Genomic DNA, 18787 nt, shown 5'->3' with positions numbered 1-18787 from the left:
CACCCCAGTATCAGAAAGGTGAGGTGCCTTTCCTGGCACATGTTCAGTTGACAAATTTTGTGTAATTTCATTAAAATTCCAGAAGGACTTGTATTGATGGTATTTACATTATCTTTATGTGTCCTGATTTCAGCTGGGATAGAGTTAATTTTCTTCATAGAAACTAGTATGAGGCTATGTTTTGGATTTGGGATGAAAATAATGTTGATAATGCGCTGATGTTTTCAGTTGTTGCTAAGCAGTCAAGGACAGCCCAGCTTCTCACGCAGTGAGAAGGCTGGGGGTGCCTGGGAAGCTGGGAGGGCGCACAGCCAGGACAGCTGACCCAGGCTGGCCAAAGGGATATTCATACCGTAGGACGACATGCTCAGTATGCAAAGCTGGGAGAAGAAGGAAGAAGTGGGGGGGATGTTCTGGGTGATGGCATTTGTCTTCCCAAGTAACCATTACGTGTGATGCAGCCCTGCTTCCCTGGAGATGGCTGAACACCTGCCTGCCCGTGGGGAGTGGAAAATAAATCCCTTGTTTTGCTTTGCTTGTGTGTGCAGCTTTTGCTTTACCTGTTAAACTGTCTTTATCTCAACCCATGAGCTTTCTGATTTTTCCAGTTCTTTCCCCATCCCACCGGGGGACAGTGAGCGAGTGGCTGCATGGGGCTTAGTTGCTGGTTGGAGTTAAACCACAACATTATGTTAACTCATATGCAAAAAAGAGAAATTAAAAGTAGGAGGACTCAGTGTGGCAGTTTCAAATATCAGTATTTACAAACTATCTCCATGGTGCGCTGATGTTTGACAGTGGAGTTGCTTTTTATATATGAGCATTCATGTTTGACTTAGAAGTGATAATTAGCCACCACTAAGTCAGTAATAAAGTCACAGACCCCAGCCATACTTCAAATGTACCTGCATTGCAGTGAGTCAAGTTAAGCTGCAAATAAACATCCCATGATATCACTCCCTGGCTGTGGAGCACAGACATGAAGCCGATATTAAATGTGGCCACAACATAGGTTTGGCTTCACATGATTTCTAGTGCTTAGGGCTCAGGTTACTCTGAGATGGCATTTCTATGTTTCTTGTTACTTCTATATAATTACTGAGAAAACATTAAGATACCAAAATGCTTGTTGCCTGAATTTTAATTGTAGGAAAAACTTCACAGTAAATGAAGTGAGCTACAGATGGCATCTCTCAGGTTTTATAGGTTATCTTGACAAACAGAAGTTTGCCTCCAAATCTTGGCGATTGGCCCTAAATATTTATTAAGTGAGCTTTCAATTGTACAATACAATGTGACATTTATAATTAATATAAAGTTATATGCTAGTTTTCAATAGATCTAGCTAGAAAAGTTTGCCATAATAGAAAGCTGTTACCAAAGGAAATTAACCTTCCTTTTAGATTTGCCAGCTAATTAAAACCAAGTATTTTTATAAATTATAAATTGCACCTGGGCAAATGGCCAGCTTGCTTTCACAAAAGGTCAAGAAGGACTAAGAAAAATTTCTGGTTCATCTCTGATGCCTGTTGTCCCTTGGACTGCTTTTGTTTCCACATCTAATTCAATCAGTGATGTTGATTAATTCTAGCTTATAGGAAATATCTTTAACATTCTAATTAAAAAAAAATGACACTGCATAATCTATTAGCCTCATAATTGCCTGTGTTATCTTCCTTTTTATGGGCTTATTCCTGTGACCTCTTAAAGAACCTCATGAGGTTCTAAGTACCCTCAGTCTCTAGAAAAGCTGCACTGGAATTCATAACATTCAACAATTTGTTTAGACACTCAGCCCCTTGTCAAACTGAGCTCACCATTTTTGGTTTGTAAACGGTATTGTGTCTGTTCCAGTTGCTATTTCTGTCCTTGTCTTTGTAGCCAGGGTGATACTTGAACTTAATTTAGCATTTGTTCCAATTGTGGCTCATGGCAAAATGAAAATATTCCTAAAAGAAATTGTGTGTAAAAGATGTATAAAATAACATGCCTACATTACTGAAACATTTTAAATTTCAGGATCAGTTAAGTGAATTGCTAATAGCAGTGGAAGAAAAGTCAATGAAGATTGAAGAGTTTGTGAGTGATATTGAATTGCTATTTAACTCTGTTGAGGTAAGTCCAGTGTTTTATCACACTAGCTTCCTTTCCCTCTACAAAATGACTTCTAAGATATGCTTGCCTTGTTTTGCAATGTCATTACGTCCACTAAAATGGGCTGTTTCACCAGTCCTCAAACTGACTTCTCCCACTGGAAAGTATTAACTTTAAGGGAAGGAAAAGATTGCTTTTTTTTGCATATTATTGCAAAGTTAAATATATGACTGTCAACCACTGGAGGAGAAAATTCCCTTAATTTTGTTATGCTTATAAAAACTCACACTGTTTGTGTCTTTAGTTAGAATCCTGTATGAACCATCTATATGAGTTGCCCAATGTCTTCAGTTCGTAATGCCCAAGTTCTTAAGCCTTAGTTAAGGTTAATAGCCTTCTATTAGTTTCAGTTGAAAGTATGGATTTTTAGCTACTTTGTAGTCAGACTTCCTGTCTCAATGCTTGAATATAGAAGTTTAATTTTAAACACTAACAGTAAAAAAAACCCTTGCCATTGTTTTTAACATATTTCTCTAGTGTTATTTCTCCCAGACGAGCTTGCTTACAGAAATAAAATTCTCTTATTGTCAGGATGCCAGAAGGAGTCTGGTGGATGGTTCCTGTATGGGTAATTGAGAATTTCTGTGTATTCGTTAAATGTTGTAATTTTATTCTACAGATCAGTTTGCATCTGTTCTTATTTTGCAGGAAAACTGTAAGAAAAATGCAGAGTTATTGGAAAAGCAGAATGAAGAGATGCTTAAGAAAGTGGTGGCACAATATGATGAGAAATCGGAGAACTTTGAGGAAGTGAAGAAGATGAAAATGGAGTACCTGTATGAGCAAATGGTTAACTTTCAGCAAACTGTTGATTCAGCAAAGGAAACTTTGGAAACAACAGTAAAAGAAATAGAAGAACTTGATGGATTTGTTTTCCTAAATGTAAGTAAAAATAGCTTTCATGCTGAAGCTTTTATGATATCAGTTAGGGAAGCACTTATACTGTACTTAGGCTGAGAATGAGTTATTTACCTTCCTTTTTTAAGATAACTAAATCCTGCAAGTTCAGATTTTCCACTCTGAAACTGCTAGATCATTTGCTTTTGTCATGCTCAGAGAAAATTGCAAAGATGATGCATAGGATGAAAACATGCCTTATACCATTAAAATGGTTCTGTTTTGTTTTGTGAAGAGAAGTCTAAAAGACAGTTTGATAATTTATGTAGAATTAATTATCCACTGAGCAGTAAGAAATGTTAGAGTAAAAGGTACATTACTGTATGAAAAATAAAGGTGAAACAAGAAAGTATAATTGAAAATTATCCAAACTAGAAGCAGAGTTGTTGTTTGGTTGGGGGTGGGTGTTTTGTTTGTTTGTTTGTTTGTTTTTCAACAGCAGACACAGACAGTAGTTATGCACTCAAATTACTGAGGCTGTGATAAATGTTTACTGCTGAAAAACAGTGAGCAGCTGTGTGGTGCTTAGTTGCTGGCAGGGGTTAAAACCATGACAATGGTCTAGGTTTAGGAATGTGCATGCGAGGTGCATGTCTGTAATGGTCCTTTCTGGATGTAAAAAACATCCCTTGTGAATCTACATGACTGGAGTTACCTAGCTCATACAGTCATCAGTCGTAAGCTAGTTTCAGAGGGTCTTGCAGGTTAATCATTAGTGGCCTGGGTCTTCCAATATTGTTTTTGTGCTACAAGACTTGTCTGTGAGTTGTGGCACTTTCTTCTTTATAGAAGTGTATCAGCAGTCTTGAAGGGGATGAGATTTCTGGGACAATAATCTTCTCCTGTTATGGAATTAGCATTTAGTCGGGAAGTTGCAGAGAAACTATCCTGGGATGCAAGAAATAAAAAGGTCAAATTACTGTCTGAAGACTGATCATTCATGCAAAATAGAACAGCTTTCCCAACAAGCCCCCAGGCACTATACCAGTAGTTACAGAAGTGGTGGAGCATTATTTGGCTTTCTCCCCTGCTCCAGGCTGCACAATGTCTTGGTATCCTGTACCCATGTGAACGCTGTGGTAGATTGGCTATTTTGAGATGGATGAAAAATCTTTCTTGTTTTCCTGAACTTTGTGAGGTACTGAATCAGTGTTTTGGCAAAAAGCTAACTTTGTAATCTGAAATTCTTTTGTGGGTGAGAAAATTATTAGATTCCCTGCCCCTTTCTGTTAGTGATAGACATCGGGAACTTTTCTGTCCATGAGCCAGGAAATGTTATCTGAACATTCATGGAGCATGGGAGAAACTCACTCCATGAGTACAAATCTCATCCAGCTTCTAGTAATAAAAAGTTCTGAGGGAGATTTCAGCCAGAAGTTGGATTTAGCTGTTCTTAATGTGCAGGTGATTTGTTTCTGTAAAAGCCTTGGTTTAAGAAAGTATTTGACTGTGCTCCAGTCTTTAAATGTGGATATTGAATACTGTCCCCTCAGGAGCTTAAAACCAGATTTAGAGTCCAACAGCCTGCTGAGCCAGAGCTTTGAAGTGGAATATTCTTAAGGAACCAAATTCTCTGCTGGTGTGAATGAGCAGAGATGTTGTCCCAGACAACATCAAGTCAATAAAGCCATGTGTATTTTGTGTCTGTGGAGAGTGGCAAGGCGGTTAGAGCAGTGGTTCTTCAACATTTTCAGGGTTTTGAAAACTGTTAATACTTTTTTTTTTCCTCCTCTAGTCATCTAAAGAATTGAATAAAAGGTATATGAAATATGGGTTAAGTGCACTGTAGTGAGTATGAGGCCTAGCATGCTGGATCATTCTTTTAGTATTTGCAAGCTTTGAAAACATACTGCTAATATTCATAGCTACTTTTATAAACCTTGCAAATAATGAAATTAAGAGAAGAGGTTTTATACTTGTTGCTGTAACTGACTGGTTTTGAAATGTTTTGCATGTGTTCTCTAATATATCAGTTAAGTAGCATTTTAAAATGTCAGCTTAAATTTAAATACCTATAAAGATATTTTTAAACAGATGTTCCTTGTAGTTATTATTATACACACATACACTAAAAAACATTTTGACCATGCTTCCATTTCTTAGACATCGCTGGTATGTTCTTTTTTCTCTAGTCTGATTCTGTATTACCTGGTCTCTGAAAGATTATAATGCAAAGTGTCACTCAAGTGGCTGGGGTTGTTGGACTATATTTCTGAACACAATTCCAGAAAAAAAAAAGAGATTAAGTAGCTTTCAAAAGCTTACCAGGAGACTGTGGGCTGGTGTTTTCCCATGCCTCTTCATCAGCACTGCCTGATTCAGGATGGGTCAGAGAGCTGGTGCCTCATCACAGCTGCATCCTGGCCCACTTTCACTTACCAGTAAATACATACAATCACAAATGGTTCTCTGCCATGTGTGATTTTCTCAAGGGAGTAATTTTGGTGAGACCCATCCTTTATGAGAGAAGTGTTTGATTATAAGCCCGTATTCTCCCAATAAATTTTCCAAGGTGAACTACAAACATTCAGACAGGTTGGCTGCAGCCTTCTCCTGTGCAAGCCTTCTCCTACGCAAGCCCCAAAACCTGCTTTGCCCATGCCACCACCACCACTGACTTTGCCCAAAGGACCTGGGCATTGCACAGTGCACTTCAAACATTCCCTTATCAGTGCTGCCTCAGCCATCAAAGTGATGCATATGGTCACATGGACTGGGGTGTAACAATGACATGTGGGTTCCAGTTTGCAGTCAAGTTACAACCCCAGGAGAGTGATCTGAAGAGAATGTGTCAAACATCCCTTCCTGGTTGCTATTATCTGCAGAATTAGGACTATAAATTTGGACTCACCTGTTGTAAGCCAAAATGTGAGAGTCTGACCACATATCTGCATGTAGTTTATTGTGTAAGAATATGGGACAAAACAATTCTCCAAGGCTTTCTGTATGCTTGGTCTTTATTTGTTTACTTACATACTAAACTTAAAGTTTATTCTGTTTTGTGCATGGGTTAGGTTATTGCTTTAATGTGATAATACCTGACTTGCTAAAAAAGATTAAGAACAAGTCTGTATAACAATGCATGTTTATCTATATAAAGTATATTTTATCTTTGTTGTGCTTTGTGAAGATTATACATATTTAACTACTTCAGTGACTGAAAGAAGAGAAGGGGAGAAAGGTAAAATTCAGTTGCCTTGAAAAAAAACCACTTTAATTTCCTTGAAGCTGCTTCTGCCCCAGAATTGAAAATATATTGGGGTTTTTCCTATAATGAACTCAGCAAATATGGGCTAATTAAGTGGAATCTATCTTCCTTCTCTCTTTTTTTTTTTTTGCTTGCCACAAGCAGCTGCTTCCCATTATGCCTCTGGAGTCAGCTGCTGTATCTTAGCTCTAAGGTTTATAACCTTTAAAGGCACTGTGTTAGTTAAGTCTGAACCTCTGTGCTCTTGGGAATCTTGCTGTGAATTTCAAATCCTCAGGTTCTCATGGGTCAAGTGCATACAGACCATGTGCACTCTCACTGTGCTCCTGATCTGAAATTGCAATATGCTCTAAATGTTCAAAACCAGGGAGACAGCTTCTCCTTCCATGCTGTTCTCAAGTTCATGGGAAATATTTAGAGAAATGTACATCACATGGTCTTTGCTTCTGGCCTTTGGAAAACTATGTGACGCCACAAGGGATTTATACAGACAGCTATGTGTTTTCTTCCAAATAGGTTACTTTCTGCAATGGATACTACCCTCTCTTTAGAAAAGATGCCCAGTGCTTTTTCACTGTTTGAGCACTATGCGGACAGTCCAGGACAAAGCAACCAGCACTCCTTAAGACATGTGGCTGGTAAGAATCTCTGAATGTCATCTTTACAAAAACTAACTTTTTGTCAATGCTTTGGAAATTTTAGGAAGCTAAAAACAGAATCTATTTGAGAAGTATAAATTTGCAAACCATGTAATTAGCAATCAGAATTGAATGTAAAATGAAGTCTAATTGTACACAAGTGTTTGGCTTATAGTAGGACACTAAGATGAGAAACAGAGTAAAAAGTGCTAAAGTGGGGGATTCTTGCATTATTTCAGGCATCTGTACCTCAAACTAGCAGAAGGTCTCTATCTGCAAATCCCCCAGGGCTAAAGAAGTTGCTGTTCCCTTGCAGGCAGGGATAGAAGAGACAATCAAAGGGTCTCTTGAGCTTTCCTTCTCCGAGGGGGCAGCCCCAGCATCACTGGTGTGGGGAGGAGAGTAGGGAGCTGGATGATGGCCAAGGTTCCTGGGCTTGTGCCAAGTGAACAGAGGCACCTGAAACCCCCACAGGACATGAAGGGAAGGTAGTTAACTGTAGCTGGAAACAGCCTCTTCTTTGGAGAGCAGCAGTGAAAATTGCACGGGGGAGGTTTATTCATCTCTATCTCATATTTCATGTCCTGTAAAAAGCTTGCCCGTGTGGGCTTTCTGCTCTGCCTGAACATAGACCTATAGAAATGATCTGGATCTGGACAGAGTGAAGAGTTTGTCAGCACCAATTTGTGGATTAATTTCCCTTGTAACAGGGTCTAATTCCAGTGTTTCTTTCTCAGGAGGAGGTTTGTTTAGGGACCTTGCCTCTCACTGTCATACTTTGTGACCTCCCATTCACCATTGCACATACCACCATCATCATAGTCACTCTCCGCCTTTTCAAGCGATGCCTCTTTCTCACAGGTTTGGTCCCTGAGCACTGGAACTAGAACACTGATTTCCCTAAGGTACTTTGTTTCTGGATGGATTTTCAGGTGTCTAATGGGACATTGGAGGTATGCTGTCTTGCGCAGACTCCCTGCTGTCTAATAAAAGCTGAACACACTCAGCAGTGTCATTATGGGAAGATCATCTCTCTCCTCCACACCACTACTTTTATTAGACCTAGAAGAACAGAATGACTCTGAATCCTTAACTTCCTTTTCAGATTTGTATGAATTTGCCCGCCAGCATTCAAAGCTTCTCAGGTGAAGCTGTATAGGCACTTGTGCATGCAGTGTTATCACAGTGTAATTTTTTTAAGAAGTTGGGTAAAAAAATCTTTTTTATAACTCACTCTCAGAGTTAACTCAGTGGTGCAAATGTGCTGTGTCTTGGTTTAGTCCGTAAACTTCCTCTTGCAGTCCCATGGCTGCAACCATTCTTTCTTCCTGGTCTGCTACCTAATGGAAAGGTCATCCAGGAGGACAGACTCAGAATCACAGAATCATTAAGATTGGAAAAGACCTTCAAGATCATCAAGTCCAACCATTAACCCAACACCACCATACCCCCTAAACCTTGTCCTGAAGCACCACATCCACACGTTTTTTGAACACTTCCAGTGATGGTGACTCCACCACCTCCCTGCGCAGCCTGTTCCAATGCTTGAACACTCTCTTGGTGAAGAAATTTTCCCTAATGTCTAGCCTAAACCTCCCCTGGCACAGCTTGAGGCCATTTCCTGTCGTTCTATCAGTAGTTAGTTGGGAAAAGAGACCAATACCCACCTCACCACAACCCCCTTTTGGGTAGTTGTAGAGAACGATAAGGTCTCCCCTCAGCCTCCTCTTCTCCAGACTGAGCAACCCCAGTTCCCTCAGCCGCTTCTCATAAGACTTGTGCTCCAGACCCCTCAGCAGCTTCGTTGCCCTTCTTTGGACACGCTCCAGTACCTCAGTGTCCTTCTTGTAGTGAGAGGCCCAAAACTGAACACAGTATTCGAGGTGCAGCCTCACCAGACCATTTTTTCATGCTGTATTTCCTCTTCCCACAAGTCACTCCAACATGTTTTTCCCTAAACTGCTGAGATCCACTTTTTGGTTTGATTTGCATTAGCTACTGTGTTTGCTGAACACCAGATGGCTCCAGACCAGTTTGCTTTGACAAACTGGAAATGAATGACTGTCCACTAGCAAGCCATATTCAAAGCTCCTCATCCTTTATACTTTTTTCTCTTTCTCTTTATAAAATACCTGGGTTTTGTTCTTTACTTCCACTACCAAGTATTTCAATTGCTATTATGATTTTTATTTTGCTGAACAGTAGACAATTTTTTTTTTCAAGATTACACCCTTCCTGAAGGAAAACAGAGGTAAATGCCTACATGAAACTTTATTTGGAATTGAACGCCTTGAGTACATCATTTATCACATACTGAAGGCAAGTGTCAGACACTGTCAGAATTTTTTTGACTGAAGCCATTTGATGAAATGCATGTGAATTTGCCATGTTTCTCCAGTCCACATATTTTTGCTTCAGAAAGTATAGTATTTTACTGAACAATTTCACAGAACTTTATTTTCGCCACTTCAGAAACACCCTCAATTTCTCAATTTTCAATATCCACTAATGAAAAGCCCTTTTCCCTCAAATTCTTCCTCCTGTCATGTAAGCCACCCCCATTAACAAATGCATAAGCATGCCAATGAGCATATTGGAACCCAGGCTCTGCCACAAGAAGAGTAGGAATAATTTAAAAAATGAAAAATTATTATTTTCAAAGCCTGCCATGAGTCCTGGCCTTTTATCCAGGCAAGGACCTTTGCTGATTGTAACAATCTTCCATTAGAGTCACAGAGGAATGTAACTGTTCTCATTCCTCAAGCCCACAAAGCCAAGGAAATGTTATTTCTCATTACGTTGGAAAGGGGTAGATATACATAAAACATTTGAGATTATTATTTTTTCTCGTGGGGACTGTGGAGATCAGGTAGCATAAAGGAAAAACTTCCTTACACCACAGCACTTCAATGAAAACTGAGCTGATGAGAAAATTTTCAACTTTTCTGTTGAAAAAATTCATTTAAAAAGGGACCAGCACTTTGATGACACATAAATGTTCTGTTTCTAATGAAACTAGTTCAACTTCTTGCTTTGAAATGGCTTCCTTTCAAAAGTTTATTTCATATTATGCAGAAGAAAATTAGAAATCAAATGTTTCTCAATGTTATTGAAATGAATTTTGATCTATAACTTTTTTTTCGGAAGTTTCATTCATTAAGCTAGCTTCTGTTCACAGTTGGCATAGTAATAAATCTTGCAGTTGTAGAGTTTCTGTGATCATAAATAGTGGTTTCTAGGCAACTTCACAGCGTAAAAAAAGCTGGTTTCCCCACCAGGTCCACTGAAAGGAAGTCTTTTTCTAAAGACAATCAATTTTTAAATTGACCAACTCTAGATGCAGCCAAAAGGCAAAATGCGGATTGTTTTTAGCAATGAGAAAGATTTTTTTTTTTTCAATGTGAAGCAGACGTAATCCTACTGTACTGGTCGCTCTCTGTGTAAATCATAGAGAAACAGCCAGCATCTGCATTTGCCTTGTTCATGCCACAGGGGATCATCATCATTACTGTGAAGATGACTAAAAAAAAAGAAAAAGCTTTCTGCTGAGATTCTAAGAGAATTCATGCAATATGGAAATTTACTGGGTGAAGAAATAGAACCATGTATTTTCATTTCCTGCAATCACTTTAACAATGAACATCTTTTGGGGCTTTTTGCTTCTTTCTTTTCCCTCCCTCTCTTTCCATAATCATAGAGGGGAACAATATCTCATCAGGGGTGGATCTGTGTCGATCAGGAGACAAAGTTTATATGAATTTTGGGGAGCCTTGGCCATCTTTGAAGCACTCTTTGTGAAGGATGCTCATGGTTGTCCCATGGGGTTCAGATGCTTTGGCAGAGCTTGGGTTCACTTGGACACCAAGGATTCTCTGTCCGCTGGGGAAAATGGCCAAGCCAGGCAGAAGCACGTAGTTGCATCCACCTCTGGGCAGGGGTAGACCCAAGGCTACAGGGAGCTTCCTGCTCCCCAGTGCTGTTAAAACCGTCCTTTGCCTGAAGTACATCCCTGCTGCTGTCAGTGTCAGTGGATTTGACACGCTGCATGAATCCCTTCCTGGTGTGGCAGGTCCTTTCCCCTGCCCACCTTTCTCAGATCAGCTACATATGTCTGTCTCTGGAGGAGGCTTTCTTCTTCTGCAAGCTCCCTCTCCCCATCAGTGAGCTATCCCATGCTGTTTGCTACACATAAGTGCTTTCAGCTTCTGCTCTCATGGGCATCCTCTTCACAGGGCGTCCTCTCCTCTGGTGCCTGTGCTGTAAGGCAACGTCATGTAATGGAGAAGGCAGTCACCCAAAAGAGCCTGCGTTAGGCTCCAGGGTCTTCTGGCCTTTCTGAGGAGGTGTCCTGAAGTTATCAGGAGTCTCCTGGGGTTTCATCAACACATGTGCCTCAAAGTGGAGCGCAAAGCTGGAGGGCTCTCCCGGTGACTGAAGGGAGCAGGTCTCTTCGGAAAAGGAGATGGATCGTTGGAGCAGTATGGCAACGTTTCATGTCCAGGACTGGCACAGCCCTAGGAGCCTCCCTGCTGGAGGTTGAAAATGAACAGCCGTGCAATGACTTATCTGCGCGATGGTCCTGCCCCATGGGAAAGGACTCCAAGAGCAGGGCAGGGCGTGGGCACACACTTTGAGCTGGGTTCAGGTGCTATCAGTACTAGGACTGGATCTTATTTTGTCCAGACTGGGAGTGAAATGGACAGATTCCAATGCCAAGCAATTACTTTCTTCTGTTCCTAGTTTAGGAGGACCTATTGCTCTAAAACTGCACCAGTATTCCATATTTCATGTACTTGCTGTACTTGTTCTGTGGAAATAAGCAACCTGAGTGAAAATAAGCAACCAACTTACCTCATGAACCTGTAGGTAATTTGGCTGAAAATGCAAGAGTGTGAATAACAACAGGAGGCTTTCTTTTCAGTCCCACAGAGACCGACTGTTGTACCGCAGGAACCAAACTCGGCCACCAGCACCTCTGTTGCTGTCTACTGGACTGTGAATGACGGGGATGCCATCGACTGCTTCCAGGTCTACTGTATGGAGGAGCTGCAAGCCAGCAAAGATGCGGAGGGTGCGTAATGTCTTGCCTGTATGACAGCAGGAGTCTTTTCTGCTCTTGTCTGGGGTCAGCAGAGGGGAGGCCAAGCTGCAGGGGAGGGCCCAGGATGGAGAGAGAAGCAGGGCTGTGAAGGCATTATGTGTAGGATTAAGGATGGGTAACAGTGATGGAGAGCATGAGGTAGATGCCATTCCTTTTGCGCTCCTTCGTTGCCCAAAACGTAGGATAAATATCAAGGTCTTTAAAGTGCAGGGCAGTTGTTTTCAGAGAAGTAGCAACATCTCTGTTGAGGTGCCCTTTTATGAAGTGGCCTGATCTTCAGAGAGGATGTGTCAATGCTGTCCCATGGGTACTCATGGGAAATGCAGATAGAGACCCCAAAGGGATGGACTTCATTAGGTTTTTAGGGCCTTGCATATACTTTGTAAATGTGTCCTAATAAAAAAGTGACAGGAAAAGACAATCAGTATTTTCACAGTATTTCCACCAGTCGACAAAGATTTTTTTCAAAATTTCATTAAAATATTTCAAATGTTAAATGTGAAATTGAGAAAAGAGAATTTAATTGCTCAGTCCTTAAAAAGCTCAAACTGATCATAAAGTCACTTTAAGCAACTGGGCTCTGCACAAATCCATGTGTGCATGTGTGTATGTTGGGGTGTGTGTATATGTCTGCGTTCTAAAGGATGATAAAGGCTTTTTATAATAGCTAATTTATAGCTGAGAGCCATAAAGTCCATTATAAGAAATTGTTATGTTATAGATGGGTGAAACCAGGGTTGATAACTGCTGATTGTATGTCCCAAACTTGCAATCTAGTCCTCAATAGGACTAAGGGCCATAATCTCCCCTTGCCATCAATGGATTTTGAGTGCACTCAACTCAAAGGCACATCAGAAACTTTCTGTCAAAACTGAGTCAGAGTAAAATATGCAGGTTCTTGGCTAGTAATGCTTTCTGTATTTTTTTAATTGACTGTTTTTTACATGTTAGTTGAGAAACACGATTGTAAGCCGTACCAGTGCAACACATGTGACATACTCTGTGTGTGTGTTCCTCCTAGCTTTGGTAGAGGAGTACAGAGTGACGGTGAAGGAGAGCCACTGCATTTTGGAGGACCTGGAGCCAGATCGCTGCTACAGTGTGTGGGTCATGGCTGTGAATGGCACAGGCTGTAGCTTACCCAGTGAAAAAGCCATTTTTAAAACAGGTATGTACATATTTTGGCATTTGATTATTATAAGCTTCCAGTCCTTAGACCAATTCTAGTCCATAGTGTTACTGAAACAGAAGAAACTGCTTCGTTTAGCCCATCTGACAGATAGCAAGCAACTTATGGTCGTTTCTCTTTTTGCTAAGAGTTAGAGGCATAATTGCTCCTGGGAGGAAACTTGAAGGCATTCAGATTTGAAGACATTTCCAGTCTCAAGCCATGTGACTGGGTCATTGGAGCAGCACAGTACGAATTTATCTTCTGAGTGCACTGCAATGCTCTGGGGGAGCTCTGGGAGAGCCACCCTGCTGCTGCTGCCTCTCCTGTGGAAAATGGAGGTGATGGCTGCATTTTTTGCCTCTCTGACCTCCTCCCAAATATATCTACGTTGCATTGATTTAAATTATTAACTTTCCAAGGGAAGGCCTGCTTTACTGAGGTTACATGCTGCGTCTAGCTCAGTGGGATACAGTCTCAGGTGAGGCTGAGAGGCTCTGCTACTGTTTAAGTGGTATAAATTAAGATAAGTAATTAGACAAGTATTGTTTATGAGCTTCATTTGACTGATTAGTTTTTCTGACTTTTAATTTCTTTAATAATTTGTATTGACAAAACTATTGCTTCTTGAATTACGAACAAAGTGAGGCATCTTGTCTGAGGCCCTCTTGCCAGGCAATTTTTTTCGTTCTACAGGATAAAAACAATGTTCTTGCAGTCACAAAGTACAGAAAAGGATATTTAACAATTTTGTAATGAAATAACTCTGTACAACACTGAGTGTGTTGTTGAAATCACTTGGCAGCAACCACAGCTTCAAGCCTTTTGCTTAGTCCATAAGACTTGAATTTGTTGATAATTCTCCTTGATATTCAATTTGCTATTCATATTTTTAGCAAGGATTTTCCAGAGAATTCAAAGTAGAAATTCAAATTTTATGGCCTCAACAATGTAATTGTGAGCGTGGTGCAAAATACCTGTGAAATGATCAAATAATAGTGAGTTGTTACTAGCTAATAAATTATAATTTAAAAAGGGGTTCTCACCTCTCTGAAGCCATTATTTTTAAGAACTGTCTTTGCCTTTTGGCATCAGGCTCACCATTCTTTTTCCCAGCACTGAAGCCTTCTGAAGAAGTTAACTTCGAGTCTTTGATGCCTTCATTTGGCCTGTTTCTTTAAGAAAACAAATAAGCTAAATCAAACAAGGGCTCAGTAAACACTTTCCCTCAAGCTGAGGTGAACTCTCTGGAGTGCACTGAGCCCCAGATGGACTTTTGGGCACTCTGCTGAGTATTGGCTGATGCAAAACTGCAGCATCCCCTTAACTCCAAAGGAGGAATCATGACCACCGGTAATGGAAACCAGTTTTTCAGTGTGAGCCCAGAAACTTTGATATAAAGCTAGAATACTTTGGTTCTTCAAGTAGCCCAATGAACTCAGAAGCAAGAATTTAGAGAGTAATTCAGATTGAAAGTTGGTACATACAATAAAACAATTTGCTGGTATATGCAGTTATGGGAACATGCACATTAATAGTGGATCACACCTGTACCTCTTCCCAGTGCTGGGAACCCCCACAATGTTTGCCTGTTGGGATGGTACCTGTGGAGGCAGCATTGGTCCTGGGGAGTTGTGGGGAATGCAGGCGGGTGCTACTGCAGCATAACCCCAGCACCTGCTGTCTCCTGCTCCTCCACCTCCCAAACTCACAGCTGTTCCTCCCCTCCCCTGGGGAACACACTGTTTCCAAGCAGTATTTTCTCTGAGGGAATGATGCTGAAGGCAGCAAATATCCCTCTACCCCTCCTCCTCCCAGTCCATCTGAAACTGATCTCCAGGTGGAGGCTGTTTGCAGTCCTAAAGACATCTGGGTGAATGCACCTTCTTCTGTTGTTCAAAACAGATGTGATTTCATCCTGTATCTCAGGGACAGAATAAAAACTTACCGTTTTTGGCTCTTTGCTTCTTATAAGATCATTATATATGATTGCTGGAATATTACGAGGAAATCAGAGATATATCCTAACTGCAGTTAATTTGTTAAAAAAAATCAGAAGCACAGTAACAATTTTGTGATATGCTGACTCCATCTACTCTTTAGACAGATAATTTCAAGTAAAAAAACCCTTAATGTCTTATGACATACTGTTTGCACATACATAAATGTGTATATATGTGTCAGTTGCTGATGCAGGTATTAGGGGATTTAGCTATTACTTTTTCATTCTTTAGAAACAGATGCGTTTAAAACCAGACAATAATAAAATATGTCAGAAGAGAATTAAGGGATTATTGCTAAGGTAGCTACACAGATATATTACCAGATAAGAATCTATCCCACAGATTCATTGTTCTGCTGAATACCTAGATTAGCTGTTCCTGCAGTAAAACATCAAGTATATCTGCACCTGAACTGCTAACCTACTGATTTTCATTAAACCAGGAAAATGATATGTACTTGTGGGTGTTTTTCTTACCCTTTCTACTAATAACAAACTATTTTTCTTACAAAACAGAACGCATCTGGAATGTTGGTTGCAGTTCTATAAGATTACCTTGTTATAAAGTTGTCTAATTTCTACTTTTGTCTTAGGCCTCCTATATGGAACCCAGTCTCTTTAAAAGCAAAATAATTTTCTATGACTTTTTTTTTTAATTAATGACCTTTCTTTTAAGGATTGCTATTAAGACTGTTTGTATGAGTTTTTTTTTTAATTAATGACCTTTCTTTTAAGGATTGCTATTAAGACTGTTTGTATGAGTTTCAACAACAGGTTGTAAGATTTGTTTATGTTGCTATTCCTTGGAAAGGGAAAAAGCAAGTGAATACAACTAATCCATTTTCAGCCTATGATGTTGGATGTGCAATTTCACACAATAGCTTTTGATTACTTCCATTCAGTGCACTATTTTGCATTCCATTTTCTTTCTTGCAGCTGGACCTGTAGTTCTGAAGTCAAAGCTCTAAAAAAGAGAAATAACAGGACCACATTTTAGCATTGCAAAAAACCCCAGGACATAATTAAGCAGAAAGTCAGCATCTGCCCATCCCCAATGCAGCAGCACATTTGTTTCTGATGCAGTTCATGCAGGGACTGCTGAGGACAAGATTGAGGTGATGCAGGGAGAGCTGTAGGCAGTACTGCCTTGGTGCTCTGCTCCTTGAAGATTGGCAGAAATGAGGAAAATATGCTTAAAGAGAGTCATAAAAATCTACACAGGCATTCTAAGGATGTGTAGAAATGCACAAATAGTCATAGTGGCTTTCCCAGGGTGATTTTTTTTCCCCATAGTGTAGCCCTCTCCCACTGAAACACAAACAAGCAAAAGATCATTGCTGGGTGGGCAAAACTAACTATCCATCTCATGCAGTTTTGGGGAGGTGACTCTTCCTTTCTCTCGTGAGCATCTCCTGCCAGCCACTGGCGCCCTCCTTGTGCTATGACTAATCTGTCCCTGTGTCCCCAGCACCCGCCATCCCCACCATCAAGGCTGAGGACTGCACAGTGTGTTGGGACACTGCCACTGTCCGTTGGTGCGCTGGCTTGGCGTCAGCAGAGTCCTTCACCCTGGAATACTGCCGACAGCACTCACCGGAAGGAGAGGGTCTCAGGTCAGTGCCGTGGTCACAAGTGCCATTCGGTTGGATTAGGAAGCTGCTAATGAGCATCCCCCAGACCATAGGTCGTTATATAAAAATACCTCCTTTTTATTCTGCTTAACTGGGCATTCCCTTTCATTTGGGTCCACAACCTTGGAGACTTTGCACTGTCTGCAATCAACCAGAAGTTGCAGGATTGTGCTGGCTGGGGAAGAAATCATTGCCTCACAGCTACTACGGCCCTGGGCAGCGTATGGGAGGGCAGCTGAGCTCCATGGGAAGGAGCGGGATGGAGCACCCCAGCCCAGTTTGCTCTCTGCTTTGTGCTGAACAAGATAGGATTTGGCTTGGGGCATAGCAAGGGTGATATGAGTGTCCCAGTAATATTGGTGATCTATCTGCTCTCTGGGGATGTGTGGGCAGATCGCTCCCAAAGCACAGCTGGTCTCAGTGCTCTGCAGGCATGCTGCAGGGATCAAAGAGCAACCCAAAGAGCAGCTTTGAAATTGGTGGTGGTGTCTGCTTATGCCAGACCCTCTCTGGTTTCCCCTGTGCTAAGTTTGGGATGCATAGAGGAGACGGTGAGGAGGGACACAAGCACCACTGAGCCATGAAACCATGCACTGTGTTGAAATGCAGAGAAAATTATGTGGTGTTCTGTATGTCCTTGGACCTTGAGGTTTTTTGTTTGTATGTTTTTTTAAAAATAATTACAGTATTCCAGCAAAATTCAGTTGCAAAGGTCTGAGAAGCTTTGGGAGGTGGAGGGGTGACTTGCCATACAGGATCCTGTAGAAGACCCTCAGCCCAGCTGAGTTTGTCTGTGTTCACCTCCTGGGGAGCCTGATTAGGGTCTTTGCCGGAGGACTAGTTCACATAGGCTTCATGGAGATTTGGCAGAGAGGGAAGAGCTGCACCCCTTGCAGTCAAAATTGTTTAAGTGGACTAAAGTGTTCACAGGTTTCCAGTAGAAAAGTACAAAAGTGAAATTTTGCACGTCTCGAGACCTTTTTTCATACAGTACTTGTGTGCTGCATTAATGCAATCAAGGAGAGGTCTTGCCCTGTTTTCCTGCCTCTCGGAGGGCAGCTATGACCTGCTCTGTTTCATATATATTTCATGAGGCCATCATGTCCCTGTCAACCTGCCAAAGTCGCTGTTGGTCAGGGATAATATAGCTGCTCCCAAAACCTCTGTTGTGTGTTTGCCCTCGAGTTTCTTTGCTGTTAACTGGACTTGCCTCTTTTTCTCAAAATGGACCCAGAAAGTGTGCTGTTTCTGTAATCTGTGAGGTGTCGATAACACCAAGCAGTTTGCTTTTGTGGTGATAACTGTGGCAAAAAGCTGCGAGAACTGACCCATTCCCTTTCTCAAGGGAGCTTGTGCAAAATCTAACATGTTTATAATTATACTGAGTCACATTTGCCTTTTTGGCCTCCCTGAAGGCAGAAACTGGCCTTTTACTATGACAAGTGTGAAAAATTCCCATAGGACAAAATCATTGATTTTGTCAGAATTGCTGTAGTTTAAATTTCTGTATTTGTAGAAGGGCTCTGACCTCTTTTTACAGTATCAAAGACCATCTTTTACCACTTATTTTCCCTCAGTACAATGCTTCTGTTTCCTTTTCCAAAAAGCAACTCCCTCAGATTAACCTGGAAAGCTTCTGTAATGGCACCAGATGTTTCAGTGATGTAGATTTTTTTTTTAAGATTTCTATTTAATTTTTTTGCGTAAAGCCAAGGAAAAAAGAGACTGCTGGTAGATGGAGCATATTGCCTGTATTGCTCCTATCCAAGACCCTAAAAGTGCTAGTTAGGACTAGAAATCAATTCCTTATGTAGCTGATATAGTGAGAAGCTACCTTCTGGAAGAACCTGTAGGAATCTTAGAATTTCTATGTCATGTACCTATATCAGATGGAATAAAACTTTCTTTATGCACACCTTGCATTTGGGCCTGGAAATGGTGTAGTTTCTTCTCGTTGCTTTCCTTGAAATCTTGGAGTCTGTCCTTTG

General features: G+C 40.9%; 1 protein-coding gene across 1 annotated transcript in view; it reads left to right on the top strand.

Moving 5' to 3' along the window:
• CMYA5 (cardiomyopathy associated 5) overlaps positions 1–18787 on the top strand; it is a gene marked incomplete at both ends in the record, with an annotated part of 51926 nt that overhangs the window by 21414 nt on the left and 11725 nt on the right. Inside the window, 7 exons of the mRNA XM_082013770.1 lie at positions 2020–2115; positions 2803–3036; positions 4787–4809; positions 6776–6897; positions 11819–11968; positions 13020–13166; positions 16637–16781. Of these exons, the coding sequence (XP_081869896.1) occupies positions 2020–2115; positions 2803–3036; positions 4787–4809; positions 6776–6897; positions 11819–11968; positions 13020–13166; positions 16637–16781 (917 nt within the window). The remainder of the gene's footprint in view (positions 1–2019; positions 2116–2802; positions 3037–4786; positions 4810–6775; positions 6898–11818; positions 11969–13019; positions 13167–16636; positions 16782–18787) is intronic.

This window comes from Phaethon aethereus, assembly GCF_964289735.1.
Source record: "Phaethon aethereus genome assembly, chromosome: Z".
Classification (NCBI taxonomy): domain Eukaryota; kingdom Metazoa; phylum Chordata; class Aves; order Phaethontiformes; family Phaethontidae; genus Phaethon; species Phaethon aethereus.
This window is presented reverse-complemented; position numbering and strand designations above follow the sequence as displayed.